We start from the raw sequence: 14,348 nt of genomic DNA on the forward strand, positions 1-14,348 counted from the left end.
TTTATTATTTCTTTAAACGTGTTGTCTAAGATCGACAATGCAAGATATTTCACTTTCAAATGTGTGTTGTTTCTAAACAAGATATTTTACGTTAGCATTTTTATTTTAAAAAACGTTATGAAATCATAACTTCCTGGGGGCAGCCATGGTCTAAAGGTTAAAGGAGCAGTCTTCGGCTCAAAGAGTTGCTGGTTCGATTCCCTGAACTGGTAGAAAAAACCCATAGCTGAAATGCTCTTGAGCAAGGCACCTAACCCCCAACTGCTCCCCCGGTGCTGTTTATGTGTGTGTGCTCGTTGTACATCACTCTGCATAAGAGCGTCTGTAATGTAAAAATTTTTGCGATAAACTGAGGCTATAAATGATATTAAAATACATTTGAACATACAGTACATGTTTCTATGCAACACACACACACACACCTAGCCAACTAATATCTGTAATGTTTCATGCTAATGGAATTTGAATATTACAACCCCGATGCCAAAAAAGTTGGGACAAAGTACAAATTGTAAATAAAAACGGAATGCAATGATGCGGAAGTTTCTAAATTCCATATTTTATTCAGAATAGAACATAGATGACATATCAAATGTTTAAACTGAGAAAATGTATCATTTAAAGAGAAAAATTAGGTGATTTTTAAATTTCATGACAACAACACATCTCAAAAAAGTTGGGACAAGGCCATGCTTACCACTGTGAGACATCCCCTTTTCTCTTTACAACAGTCTGTAAACGTCTGGGGACTGAGGAGGCAAGTTGCTCAAGTTTAGGGATAGGAATGTTAACCCATTCTTGTCTAATGTAGGATTCTAGTTGCTCAACTGTCTTAGGCCTTTCTTGTCGTATCTTCCGTTTTATCATGCACCAAATGTTTTCTATGGGTGAAAGATCTGGACTGCAGGCTGGCCAGTTCAGTACCCGGACCCTTCTTCTACGCAGCCATGATGCTGTAATTGATGCAGTATGTGGTTTGGCATTGTCATGTTGGGAAATGCAAGATCTTCCCTGAAAGAGACGTCGTCTGGATGGGAGCATATGTTGCTCTAGAACCTGGATATACCTTTCAGCATTGATGGTGTCTTTCCAGATGTGTAAGCTGCCCATGCCACACGCACTAATGCAACCCCATACCATCAGAGATGCAGGCTTCTGAACTGAGCGCTGATGACAACTTGGGTCATCCTTCTCCTCTTTAGTCCGAATGACACGGCGTCCCTGGTTTCCATAAAGAACTTCAAATTTTGATTCGTCTGACCACAGAACAGTTTTCCACTTTGCCACAGTCCATTTTAAATGAGCCTTGGCCCAGAGAAGATGTCTGCGCTTCTGGATCGTGTTTAGATACGGCTTCTTCTTTGAACTATAGAGTTTTAGCTGGCAACGGCGGATGGCACGGTGAATTGTGTTCACAGATAATGTTCTCTGGAAATATTCCTGAGCCCATTTTGTGATTTCCAATACAGAAGCATGCCTGTATGTGATGCAGTGCCGTCTAAGGGCCCGAAGATCACGGGCACCCAGTATGGTTTTCCGGCCTTGACCCTTACGCGCAGAGATTCTTCCAGATTCTCTGAATCTTTTGATGATATTATGCACTGTAGATGATATGTTCAAACTCTTTGCAATTTTACACTGTCGAACTCCTTTCTGATATTGCTCCACTATTTGTCGGCGCAGAATTAGGGGGATTGGTGATCCTCTTCCCATCTTTACTTCTGAGAGCCGCTGCCACTCCAAGATGCTCTTTTTATACCCAGTCATGTTAATGACCTATTGCCAATTGACCTAATGAGTTGCAATTTGGTCCTCCAGCTGTTCCTTTTTTGTACCTTTAACTTTTCCAGCCTCTTATTGCCCCGTCCCAACTTTTTTGAGATGTGTTGCTGTCATGAAATTTCAAATGAGCCAATATTTGGCATGAAATTTCAAAATGTCTCACTTTTGACATTTGATATGTTGTCTATGTTCTATTGTGAATACAATATCAGTTTTTAAATTATTGCATTCTGTTTTTATTTACAATTTGTACTTTGTCCCAACTTTTTTGGAATCGGGGTTGGAGACTGTTTTTAATCATGATAGAACCTTTATACTGTACATTCTAAGACTAGCAAGAATAGTAGACCAAGATTGAGCCTGTTTTGTGCACCTAATAAAAAAAACATAAAGCTTCCGCCTCTGGCTCGCTGTACCAAGGCTTGTGCTCTCCTCTGACTGGATGTTAATGGGCCATGTCTGTCTGTGTTGTGCTTTTGTTTTGGATGATGACTGGGTTGCTGATATATATTTTTCACTCCGGCACCAGAAACTTTGTGGGGGAAAACAACAAGCACTTTAGGAGAATGGTGGTGTTGAAACCAAAGTGAAATTTACTTGGTGTATCAACAGGATGTTCACTGTGTATCAGTTTATCACTGTTTATTGTATTTCACCCACCAGGTACCCAGAACAGTAGTGATATCACAAGGAATATTGTAACCTACAACCCACAGCACATCCCACCTGAAAACTCATCTTTCCTAGAGAGGAGCTTTGTATGTCGCTTCCGATGCCTCCTGGACAACTCATCTGGGTTTCTGGTACCAGATAGCTATATAGAATCTTTCCGATTCATAATCAACAAATATACTGTAGGTGTTCACTGAGTACAGGCTGCATTCATTGTTCGTTTTTTGTTTGTTTGTTTTTAAGAAACTGAGCTTTCAAGGAAGGTTGAAGTTCCTGCTTGGGCAGAATAGGAAGGCTGAGGATGGTTCTCTCATCCAGCCTCAGCTTGCTCTTTTTGCCATTGCCACTCCTGTTCAGCCGTCAGCTATCATGGAGATCCGCACTAAAACACTAATATTTCAGACCAAGCATAAGCTGGACTTTACGCCTATGGGTATTGATGCCAGGTAAATCTAGGGTTTTTCCAAAGCCATATTCTTCTTTATGTTTGTCACACAAGTCATTCCTGCTGAGTCATACTGTTTGATTTTTTTTTTTTTCAGGGGCAAAGTTGTGTTGGGTTACACGGAAATGGAGCTGTGCATGAGGGGGTCTGGATATCAGTTCATTCATGCAGCGGATATGATGTACTGCGCCGACAGTCATGTCAGAAGTATGTATATATACAGTGCTGTGCAAGAGTCTTAGGCACATGTAAATAAATCCTGTAGACCAAAAATGGCTTAAAAATAATGGAAAAAATAAAACTATAAACAGCAGTAAGCCATAATAAATTTAACAAAGTCAATATTCGGTGTGAGACAACCTTTGCTATAAAAAAAAATAGTCGTCTCAGGTACAATGAGTGCAGTTTTATGCGGAAATGAGCTGTAGGTTTTACATCTTGCAGAACCAGCCACAGTTCTTCTGGACACTTTGACTGTCACACTTCCTTCTTAATTTTGCACCAAAACCCAGCAGCCTTCATTATGTTTTCTTTTTTAATCTGAAAAGTGCTCTCTTATGTACAACCCCAATTCCAAAAAAAGTTGGGACACTGTGTAAAACATAAATAAAAACATAATGTGAAGATTTGCAAATCATGGAAACCCAGTATTTCATTGAAAATAGTACAAAGACAACATATCAAAGGTTGAAACTGAAATTTTATTGTTTTTTGAAAAATATATGCTCATTTTGATGTCAGTAACATGTTTCGGAAAAGTTGGAACAGGGGCAACAAAAGACTGAAAAAGTTGTGTAATGCGGAAAAAAAATAATTTGGTTAACTGGCAACAGGTCAGTAAGATGACTGGGTATAAAAAGAGCATCCCAGAGAGGTGGAGTCTCTTAGAAGTAAAGATGGGGAGGGGTTCACCGCTTTGTGAAAGACTGAGTGGGCAAACAGTGCAACAATTTAAGAATAACGTTCCTCAATATAAAATTGCAAAGAATTTGGGGATCACATCATCTATGGTACATAATATCATTAAAAGATTCAATTATCTGGAGAAATCTCTGTATGCAAGAGACAAGGCTGAAAACTGGCATTGGATGCCTATGATCTTCAGGCCCTCAGGAGACACTGCATTAAAAGCAGACACGTGTCTGTAGTGGAAATCACTGTATGGTCTCAGGAACACTTCAGAAAACCATCGTCTGTGAAAACAGTTCATTGCTGCATCCACAAATGCAAGTTAAAACCAGATATAAACAATATCCAGAAACACCGCCACCTTCTCTGGGCCTGAGCTCTTTTACAATGGACTGAGGCGAAGTGGAAAATTGTCCTGAGGTCTGACTAATCAAAAGTAGGAATTATTTTTAGAAATCATGGACGACATGTACTCCAGGCCAAAGAGGAGAGGGACCATCTGGCTTGTTATCAGCACACAGTTCAAAAGCCAGCATCTGTGATGGTATGAGGGTGCATTAGTACACATGACATGGGTAGCTTGTACATCTGGGAAGGCATCATTAATGCTGAATGATATGTACACGTTTCAGAGCAATATGCTGCCATCCAGACAAAATCTTTTTCACGGAAGGCCTTCCTTCTTTCAGCGAGACAATGCCAAACCGCTTTCTGCACAGATTAAAACTGCATGGCTCTGTGGTAAAAGAGTTCGGGTGCTAAACTGGCCTGCCTGCAGTCCAGACCCGTCTCCCATTTAAAACATTTGGCGCATGATGAAGCACAAGATACAACAAAGGAGACCACGAACTATTGGGCAACTGAAATGGTATATTAGGCAAGAATGGGACAACATTTCTCTTTCAAAACTACAGCAATTGGTCTCCTCAGTTCCCAAACGTTTACAGAGTGTTATTAAAAGTAGAGGTGATGCAACACAGTGGTAAACATCCCCCATCCCAACTTTTTTGAAACATGTTGCTGACATCAAATTCAAAATGAGCATATATTTTTCAAAAAACAATACAATTTCTCAGTTTCAACATTTGATATGTTGTCTTTGTACTATTTTCAATGAAATATAAGGGTTCCATGATTTGCAAATTATCACATTCTGTTTTTATTTACATTTTACATAGCATCCCGATGTTTTTAGAATTGGGGTTGTAATATGCTGCTCAGATACAAACATTGTTTCTCTGTAACGTTTAATTTTGTGCTGAAAAACGAACATTTGGAACTCTAAAACATTTTTGTACTGACTCAATAATGTTGAAGTCATAAAATAGAAATCTATAACAAAGTTATGCTCATTTTGAATTTGATGTCAGCAACATGTTTCAATAAAGTTGGGGTGGCACGGTGGTGTAGTGGTTAGCATGTTCGCCTCACAGCAAGAAGGTTCTGGGTTTGAACCCAGCGGCCGGCGAGAGCCTTTCTGTGTGGAGTTTGCATGTTCTCCCCGTGTCTGCGTGGGTGTGCTCCGGTTTCCCCCACAATCCAAAGACATGCAGTTAGGTTGATGTGGGGCGGCCTTGGGCTGAGGTGCCCCTGAGCAAGGTACCTGACCCCTGACTGCTCCCCGGGCGCTCTGGTGTGGCTGCCCACTGCTCTGAGTGTGTGTGTTCACTGCTTCAGATGAGTTAAATGCAGAGGATGAATTTCACTGTGCTTGAAGTGTGCATGTGACGAATAAAGGTTTCTTCTTCTTAAGTTTGTATGAAAAAAAAGGGTGCCTAAGACCTTTGCACAGTACTGTATATGAACATCTAGATAGAGAAATTTTATTCTATTACATTGTGTGCTGATGTCTCCACCTTGTCTGTGAATCAGTTATTATTCATATTGTTTCATACTAAGAAAATATTTAAGATGAAGCAAAGTTAATGTGCCAGAGTAATTTGTTTAGCTGTTAATAAAAAGCAAATCTCTTTATCTCATTCTAGTGATAAAGACTGGGGAGACTGGAATGATAGTTTTCCGACTTTTAACCAAGAATAAAGGATGGGTTTGGGTGCAGTCAAATGCCAGGCTTGTGTACAAAGGAGGACGTCCTGACTTTGTTATTGCTCGTCAACGCGCTCTAGTGTATGTATGAATGAATTAAAATCCAAAAGCAGCCTACAGAAAACATATGTAAAAGGCATGACTAATAATTAGAAATTAAAATATGTGCTCAATTATTTTTTGTTTCCCCTCAGAAACACGGAAGGGGAGGAGCACTTGCGCCAGAGGAGAATGCAGCTTCCCTTCACCTTCGCCACAGGAGAAGCAGTGCTTTACGAGACCTGTCCGATGCCTGACATAGTGAAACCCAAAGACATGAATGGAGTTAACCAGACAACCTTGGTTCCGAGCTCAATCCTTGACACTATTCAAAAACAAGACAAGTCAATCTATCATCAGGACACCACGCCTCAGTTTACAGCAGACGATGCCTTCACAGATAGCTGGGCTCTCTGCAATATTCCAAGTCATGCTGTGCAAGGTGAAACTGCAAACGAGGACACTGTTGTGTCCATGATTGATGCCTTGGAACAGTTGGTTCACGATGGAGATCTGTGCACGGCACTTCAACAAATGGAAGTGGACACAGCCGATCTGAAAGAGTGGGAAAATGCCCTTTTGAGGATGACCAAAGACAGTAACGATAATGAGAGACCTCTTAATCTTGATGAAATTCTCACCAATGACATATTCTCCTATGTGGAAGATGCCTTATGCAAGGAGAACAATGCAGGTTCTGTGTCACAAAAAAATGGCATGAACATCCATCCATTTGGAGGACATTCAGCAACTACGGTGCATTCAGGTTGTGACTTTACACATCACAACTTCAATAGCGAAGGAGCAGACAAAAATCATTTAAAGGCTGATAGAAAACTGAACTATCTCGCTGTGAATGGGCAACAAGTGGACAGAATAGTTGGTACAGATGCTACCATGGGAAACAATGTACCATGGAATGGAGATGTTTCTTCCCAGAATCTCCTGAATAACTCCTCCCACTTAGAGCAGACTGGCCGGTTCACATGTGGTAGCAAAGTCTCACAGCTGATCCCCCAGACTGGCATGCATGTGGGTTTAAATGTGACCCAGAACATGTTCAGCATTGCCCCTTGCAATGGTTGGGGGCCACCAAAACCCACAGAGAATGGCAGAACGTCCAAGCTGGAAAGTACAGAATCCTTTTGCCAGTTTACATCCTACCCTGCTAATCACACTAAAAATCAACAAATGAATTATTCACCAAATCATATTCACAAGCAAAGCCAAACAACTACAAATCCCTGGAAAAATATGAGTACAGGGGACCATAATTCGTCCTTGTGCCCATCCAAAAACTGTGTCTCCTCTATCATAAACTCCTCAAATCACTCACAATTCCCCCAGCAGAGCCAGATCCAAGCTTGGCAAAATGCATCACCAGAGCAGCCCAGTGCCAGCCTGGTCAAGAACAGACTTGCATCTGAGGGCTGTTATCAGACTTTGGAGGCCTCTGGTTTCTCTCCAGCTGATCTTCTGCCAGAGAGCTCTCAGAGCTGTAATGATAAAGACATCAACTTCGTCAGTAAGGTGTACCGCTCGCCAGAGAATGGGCTGTCAGCTAACGAGTGTTCACCGCTCAGCAGCTGCATGTTCGAGAACCACTCTTCACTCAGTACAAACATGGATCAACAGCATCCTCAAGCACACGTAGTGACCATCTCATCATGTGGCAAGAGTACATTAACCATCAACCAGAGTCCACCACAAGCATCCTGTTACTTTGAGTGGCCATGCAGTGAGCCAGTATTGGGCATGTCCTCAATTCCACAAGAGGATACTTGCATCAGTCCTCTGTCGTGCCAGATAGGACCTGGCATTTCTACTCTCAACAGCCACAGTGTCTTCCAGAGACACCTTGGCTGCAATGGACACATAGGTAATAAAAACACAGATGTGTCATATTTAAGTTACAAATAGAAGCTTGTATATTACTTAGGCTATTGGTAGGTGCATTACTTCATCATGGCAAATCAACTCCAGGTAAACAAGTGAACATTGTACTTGAAGGTTCTTTCTACTTTGGAGTGTTTGCTTTTTAGCACATCCTAATATAGGAAGTCAAATTGTTGTCAAACTTTAGGGTGGCACGCTGGTGCAATGGTTAGCATGGTCATCTCACAGCAAGAAGGTTCTGGGTTCGAGCCTAGTGGTCAACGGGGGCCTTCCTGTGTAGAGTTTGCATGTTCTCCCTGTGTTGGCATGGGTTTCCTCTGCATGCTCCAGTTTCCTCCACAGTCAAAGACATTTGGTTAAGTTAACTGGCTACTCTAAATTGCCCATACGTGTGTGTGAATGGTTGGTTGTCTGGGAACCCAGCCACTGTTTGGTGCCAGTCCCAAGGGCTGTGGCAGGAAGGGCATCCAGTATAAAATTATGCTCCAATTAATGACATGTCAAGGTCTGCATGGCAGTGAACCCACACGCATAAGTAGGACAAGCTGGAAGAAGAAGAAGAAAATTGTCAAATTTATGTTTGAATTATGAAAAGATTATGTTTGAACTTGGTGTAAATCATTTTGTAATGGACCATGGGTTAATAGGTTTATTGGAATTAGAACAATTAGAGTTGCCTTTGCATGCTGAAATAGTCCATCCATCCATTATCCGTAACTGCTTATCCTGTGCAGGGTCGCAGGCAAGCTGGAGCCTATCCTAGCTGACTTTTGGTGCTTTTCCACTACCAACGCGGCTGAGTTGGGCTGAGCCGTGCGGTGCTGAGTCGAGCTGAGTGGGGCTGTTGGCGTTGCATTTCGACTACAACCGCGCTGAACCGTGCTGGCTGGAAGTGGGTGGACACATTGGATGGAGTTAGCGAAAGTGGGTGGACGTCACGTGATGTCATTAGGCGGCGCAAACAGTGACATCAGTGACCTTTTAAGTGGTAGTCTCACGAGCCGGATAGTAAACAATAAACATGGAGGACATGGAGTCGTTAGTGTTGCTGGTCTTGGTGCTGTGGCTTGTTGTCACCGACAACGCCAACAGATACTGGCAAGAGCGTATAGATGAGGCGAGGCGCATAATTTGTCGTAATTCTTCTTCTTCCGGGTTTACAGATGGTGGTTCCCAGCGTGCTCGCGGGGCGTGTGTGGGCATGTGAGGACACTCCTCCTCACCAATCAGTGCACAGGGGAGTGTCTCCTCACGCCCCTAACCCGACTCAGCACGGCTTGGCTCGCCTCAAAAGGGGAGTCCCATATGCAATTCGTACATTGGGGGAGTGCCTGTTAGAGAGCGCACTTGTCCTGGGCCATCGGCATAGTGAGGTAGGGTGGCCAGTTCCTTTCCTCGCCGCCTTTAACTTCCCCAGTATTTCCACCAGGTCCCCATTCACTGCTGGGTGGACAGGGAGCGAGCCCCAGATCCCCGTCGAGCCGAGGCTCGAACCAGGGACCGTTCGCTTAGCAGTCAAGCGCTCTAACCACTTGGCCACCTGCGCTCCTGGCTCGCCTCAGGCTCACTGCAAAACCGTGCGAGTTTTGGGTGCTGAGTGAGGCTGAAGTGGGCTGAGTCGTGCTGCTCTGAGGTAGTCGAAACGCAAGCCGTGTTGGGCTGAAGTGAGCTGAAAAAGGGTAGTGGAAAAGGGCCATATGGGTGAGAGGTGGGATACACCCTGGACAAGTCACCAGGTCATCACAGGGCTGATACGCAGAGACAAACAACCATTCACGCTCACATTCACACCTACAGTCAATTTAGAGCCACCAATTAGCCTAACCTGCATGTCTTTGGACTGTGGGGGAAACCGGAGCACCCGGAGGAAACCCACGCAGAGAACATGCAAACTCCACACAGAAAGGCCCCCATTGGCTGCTGGGCTCGAACCCAGAACCTTCTTGCAGTGCTAACCACTACACCACCGTGCCGCCTGTTGAAACAGTCAAAGTGTGACATTCACTGAAGGAAGGAAATCACACTAATGCTAACCATACACTAGAAGACTTTTAAAAGACTAAAGTTTTACACCTTCTCAAATGTAAAAACAATGATTACCAAACTAGTCACAGAGTTATGCTGGCCTTACACCAACCGATTTCTCAAGCGATTATCTATGATTTTGTAAAGACTGGGGATCTTGCAGGGTCACTATTTGCATGAGGGAAGAGTAAAGATGATATTAAACACGGTTGATTTTATCAGAGCATCAAGACGAGAAAAAGACTGACTTTAGACAGTTATCTTGGTTACCTTACACCAGACGATCGAGATGATAGAAGTGCACTGCAAATCGAGCAAAACTCAAATGATTTTATTCCAACATTGAAATTTGGTTGCAAGATTGAAACCACTTGAAAAGTTGTTTGATGTAAGGTCAGCATTCAGTGAGAAAGGTTTCAGACATCTTGCAAGTTTGGAAAGTAAATAAAAACATTCCCACATTGTTTTGTCTGGTTTTCCCAGGCGGCAACAAAAATGTAGAATAACTACAGAGCAACTTTAAAGTATTAATACTTCTAGCTGAGTTTAAAGTTTGTCTTCCTCATGGATTATGGTTGTAAAAAAATTTAAAATACATATATGTTATTTACCAGCTGGGAGGTCCGTATGGTGAAATACCGTGACCGAGGTCTTGAAAGTACTGAGCGAGGCTCTCTGGGCTGAGGTCAGTATTCAAGGCCGAGGTCACGGTATTTCACCATATGGATCGACCTTAAGCTGGTAAATAATATATTAATTTTTTTCTTTACCAAATTCTAACAGAAAACGAGAGCGCCCGAAAGGGAAAACCGAGCCGACCCGCCATTTTGAATCCTCATTCACGGCTGTAATGCAAGTTGCTTTCTCCTCGGTATACGAGTGCACTTCCATGGCAGGAAAAAAACCTACATTTTGCCGCCTATGTAGTCCCCTATTTATACAAAATTGAGTCATTCAGGATTCAGCCATGTTTTTGCTTGGCGTTAGCAAGTTAGAGGTTTTTAGCTTTCTCCTGAAATGTTTTCTTTTATTTTGTCTTCCTCAGGGTAGTAAAACTCACTTTCGGTGTGAACACTGTCATTATCGCTATCCATGATGTAAAATTAATGCTATTTTGAATCCTCATTCACGGCTGTAATGCAGATTGCTTCCTCCTCGGTATACAAGTACACTTCCATGGCAGGAAAAAAAACTACATTTTGCCGCCTATGTAGTCCCCTATTTGTACAAATAGGAGTCATTCAGGATTCAGCCAGGTGGCACGGTGGTGTAGTGGTTAGCGCTGTCGCCTCACAGCAAGAAGGTCCTGGGTTCGAGCCCCGGGGCCGGCGAGGGCCTTTCTGTGTGGAGTTTGCATGTTCTCCCCGTGTCCGCGTGGGTTTCCTCCGGGTGCTCCGGTTTCCCCCACAGTCCAAAGACATGCAGGTTAGGTTAACTGGTGACTCTAAATTGACCGTAGGTGTGAATGTGAGTGTGAATGGTTGTCTGTGTCTATGTGTCAGCCCTGTGATGACCTGGCGACTTGTCCAGGGTGTACCCCGCCTTTCGCCCGTAGTCAGCTGGGATAGGCTCCAGCTTGCCTGCGACCCTGTAGAAGGATAAAGCGGCTAGAGATAATGAGATGAGATGAGATGAGGAGTCATTCAGGATTCAGCCAGGTGGCACGGTGGTGTAGTGGTTAGCGCTGTCGCCTCACAGCAAGAAGGTCTGGGTTCGAGCCCCGTGGCCGACGAGTTTTGCTTGGCGTTAGCAAATTACAGGTTTTTAGCTCATCTCATCTCATTATCTGTAGCCGCTTTATCCTGTTCCACAGGGTCGCAGGCAAGCTGGAGCCTATCCCAGCTGACTACGGGCGAAAGGCAGGGTACACCCTGGACAAGTCGCCAGGTCATCACAGGGCTGACACAGACAACCATTCACATTCATGGTCAATTTAGAGTCACCAGTTAACCTAACCTGCATGTCTTTGGGGGAAACCCACGCAGACAACATGCAAACTCCACACAGAAAGGCCCTCGCCGGCCACGTGGCTCGAACCCAGACCTTCTTGCTGTGAGGCGACAGCGCTAACCACTACACCACCATGCCACCCAGGTTTTTAGCTTTCTCCTGAAATGTTTTATTTTATTTCTTCTTCCTCAGGGTAGTAAAACTCGCTTTTGTTGTGAAGACTGTTGTTATCACTGTCCATGCTGTAAAATTAATGCCATTTTCCTTAGAAATGCTGGTAAAAATGTATAAGATTTTTGATAATCTTATAAATAAACCTTATAAAAATAGATAAATGTTGACAAAAAATGCTACTATGTTTGTTGTTGTGAACAAGCGAGTTGCCAGAGGTCCATAACTGGGGTCCATAACCGGGGTCCATAACTGGGGTCCGTACCATAGGATACGGACCCGCTTGCCAGCCAATCAGAGTGCAGGATTTGGACCGCGAAAAAAATAAATTATGTTATGTTATTGGTGAAGTAAAGGTTTCCTCATGATTCTTTTTTTTAAAAAAGGACACTATTGATTACTTTCGACTTCTTCGTTTTGTGTACAAAGCTTTCGTTCTCAAATGTAGACATTTCATGTGCTTCTATTTAACAAATATTATCGCAAATTATTATTATATTTGCGATAATAATATAAATATATTATTAATATTATTCACTGAAGTGAATATCGGTGAATAATAATGGAGATGAAGTCGAAGTTATTATTCACCGATATTCACTGAGCCTGAGGCAGATACAGTGTCTTACAAAAGTATTCATCCCCCTTGGTGTTTGTCCTGTTTTGTCACATTACAAGCTGGAATTAAAATGGATTTTTGGGGGATTAGCACCATTTGATTTACACAACATGCCTACCACTTTCAAGGTGAAAATTGTTGTTTTATTGTGACACAAACAATAATTAAGATGAAGAAACTAAAATATGGAGTGTGCATAGGTATTCACCCCCCAAAGTCAATACTTTGTAGAGCCACCTTTAGCTGCAATTATAGCTGCAAGTCTCTTGGGGTATATCTCTATTAGCTTAGCACATCTAGCCACTGGGATTTTTGCCCATTCCTCAAGGCAAAACTGCGCCAACTCCTTCAAGTTAGATGGGTTGCGTTGGTGTACAGCAATCTTCAAGTTATGCCACAGATTCTCAATTGGATTGAGGTCTGGGCTTTGACTAGGCCATTCCAAGACATTTAAATGTTTCCCTTTAAAAAACGGGACAAACAGCAAGGGGGATGAATACTTTTGCAAGACACTGTAATTGTTTTAGTATAAATACACAGGTGATTATTCAAAAAATTGTATAAAAAATAATTTATTTCATACTTCAAAATGGCATGCAAATGTAATAAAGGTGCGGCACAGACTTGTATCACTTTTCTACACCGTGTCACATAAAATACTTTGTTTTGAAATCGATAAAATAAATCACAATCTCACCTTACCTTTGAATAGTTTTAGCTCAAACTTTGTAGCATCTTTAGTGCTTTTAGGAACAGCATTTTCTTTCATCATTTGTAATTCTTCCTCACTTATGGCAACGAAGAGATTGGCATCCATTTTGCCGAGTCGCTCGAGGTGATTATCGAGAAATAATACGATTTTCTCGACCAATCAGCATGTGTGATTTCCTATAATCTCCTCCATATTTATACTAAGATCATTTAATCACAAACTGTTTCCAGGATTAACTGAATCACATACTCTTCTCTTCCAGGCCAATGACCATCACTTTGAAGACATCACTATTTCCTGTCCTTGCCTTGTCAGCTGACTTTCTCAGAACAGCAAAGGCGGTTGACATGAGCCGACATGAGTGTCTCGACTAAACCTTCCCGAGCTCCTGAGCGTGGACATTGAAATAGACACCACAATGAACTGTACTTGTGTTCTCAAAGTTCTGTCTAAAGAACTGCACCATTGTTATTCAAGTACAACATGGAAGTAAAGTTGATTGATATTGTTTAATATTACGCATTGTTTAGTAATACGCATATCATAAATAAGTTTGGTCCAAATTGGAGCCATTTTTATGAAATTAATCTTCAAGTTATATTTTGAAATGTTGTGGCCTGATGTTTGATGGCTTGTGATTTGACAGGTTATTGTTGTTGTTGTTGTTGTTGCAGTAGTAGTTGTCATTGTCTAGCTCACCTTCTCAATTTCTGTTAAAGGATATTCCTTTCGCACAGCATGTTTTCCACTTCCACAGGGTATCTTACAATATTCACTCTATGGGTAAAGTCCACAGAGGAAAAACGTCCAGAGTATTCCAGCAATTCTATTGCATGCTTTTTTTAATGACATAATACAGAATTATCTACACTTCATATCCGCCAGTCTTTTAAATATCATTGATAAAGTAAAAGCAATATTTTTAACGCACAGATGATTTTATCAGCAAGACGCAGTGAAAAAGCGTTTCACACTTTTATGTTCTATATTCTTTTTTTTCCTTTTTCTTTTTTTATTCGTATACAATACAATTATACAAAACAATTGCTCTATGCTCTATATTCTATAAAATGTATATTCAC

The 14,348-nt window shown here is 42.1% G+C and overlaps 1 protein-coding gene across 2 annotated transcripts in view; it reads left to right on the forward strand.

Annotated features, from left to right (window-relative positions):
- Positions 1-14,005, forward strand: part of LOC132891523 (aryl hydrocarbon receptor-like) — a 62,975-nt gene extending 48,970 nt beyond the window's left edge. For both annotated transcript variants that reach the window (XM_060929194.1, XM_060929193.1), the window contains 6 exons: positions 2,446-2,585; positions 2,698-2,900; positions 2,997-3,106; positions 5,794-5,935; positions 6,049-7,772; positions 13,529-14,005. In XM_060929194.1, the coding sequence (XP_060785177.1) occupies positions 2,446-2,585; positions 2,698-2,900; positions 2,997-3,106; positions 5,794-5,935; positions 6,049-7,772; positions 13,529-13,536 (2,327 nt within the window). In that variant the 3' untranslated portion in view covers positions 13,537-14,005. The remainder of the gene's footprint in view (positions 1-2,445; positions 2,586-2,697; positions 2,901-2,996; positions 3,107-5,793; positions 5,936-6,048; positions 7,773-13,528) is intronic.
- The last annotated feature ends 343 nt before the right edge of the window (positions 14,006-14,348 follow it).

This window comes from Neoarius graeffei, chromosome 9 (genome assembly GCF_027579695.1).
Source record: "Neoarius graeffei isolate fNeoGra1 chromosome 9, fNeoGra1.pri, whole genome shotgun sequence".
NCBI lineage: Eukaryota > Metazoa > Chordata > Actinopteri > Siluriformes > Ariidae > Neoarius > Neoarius graeffei.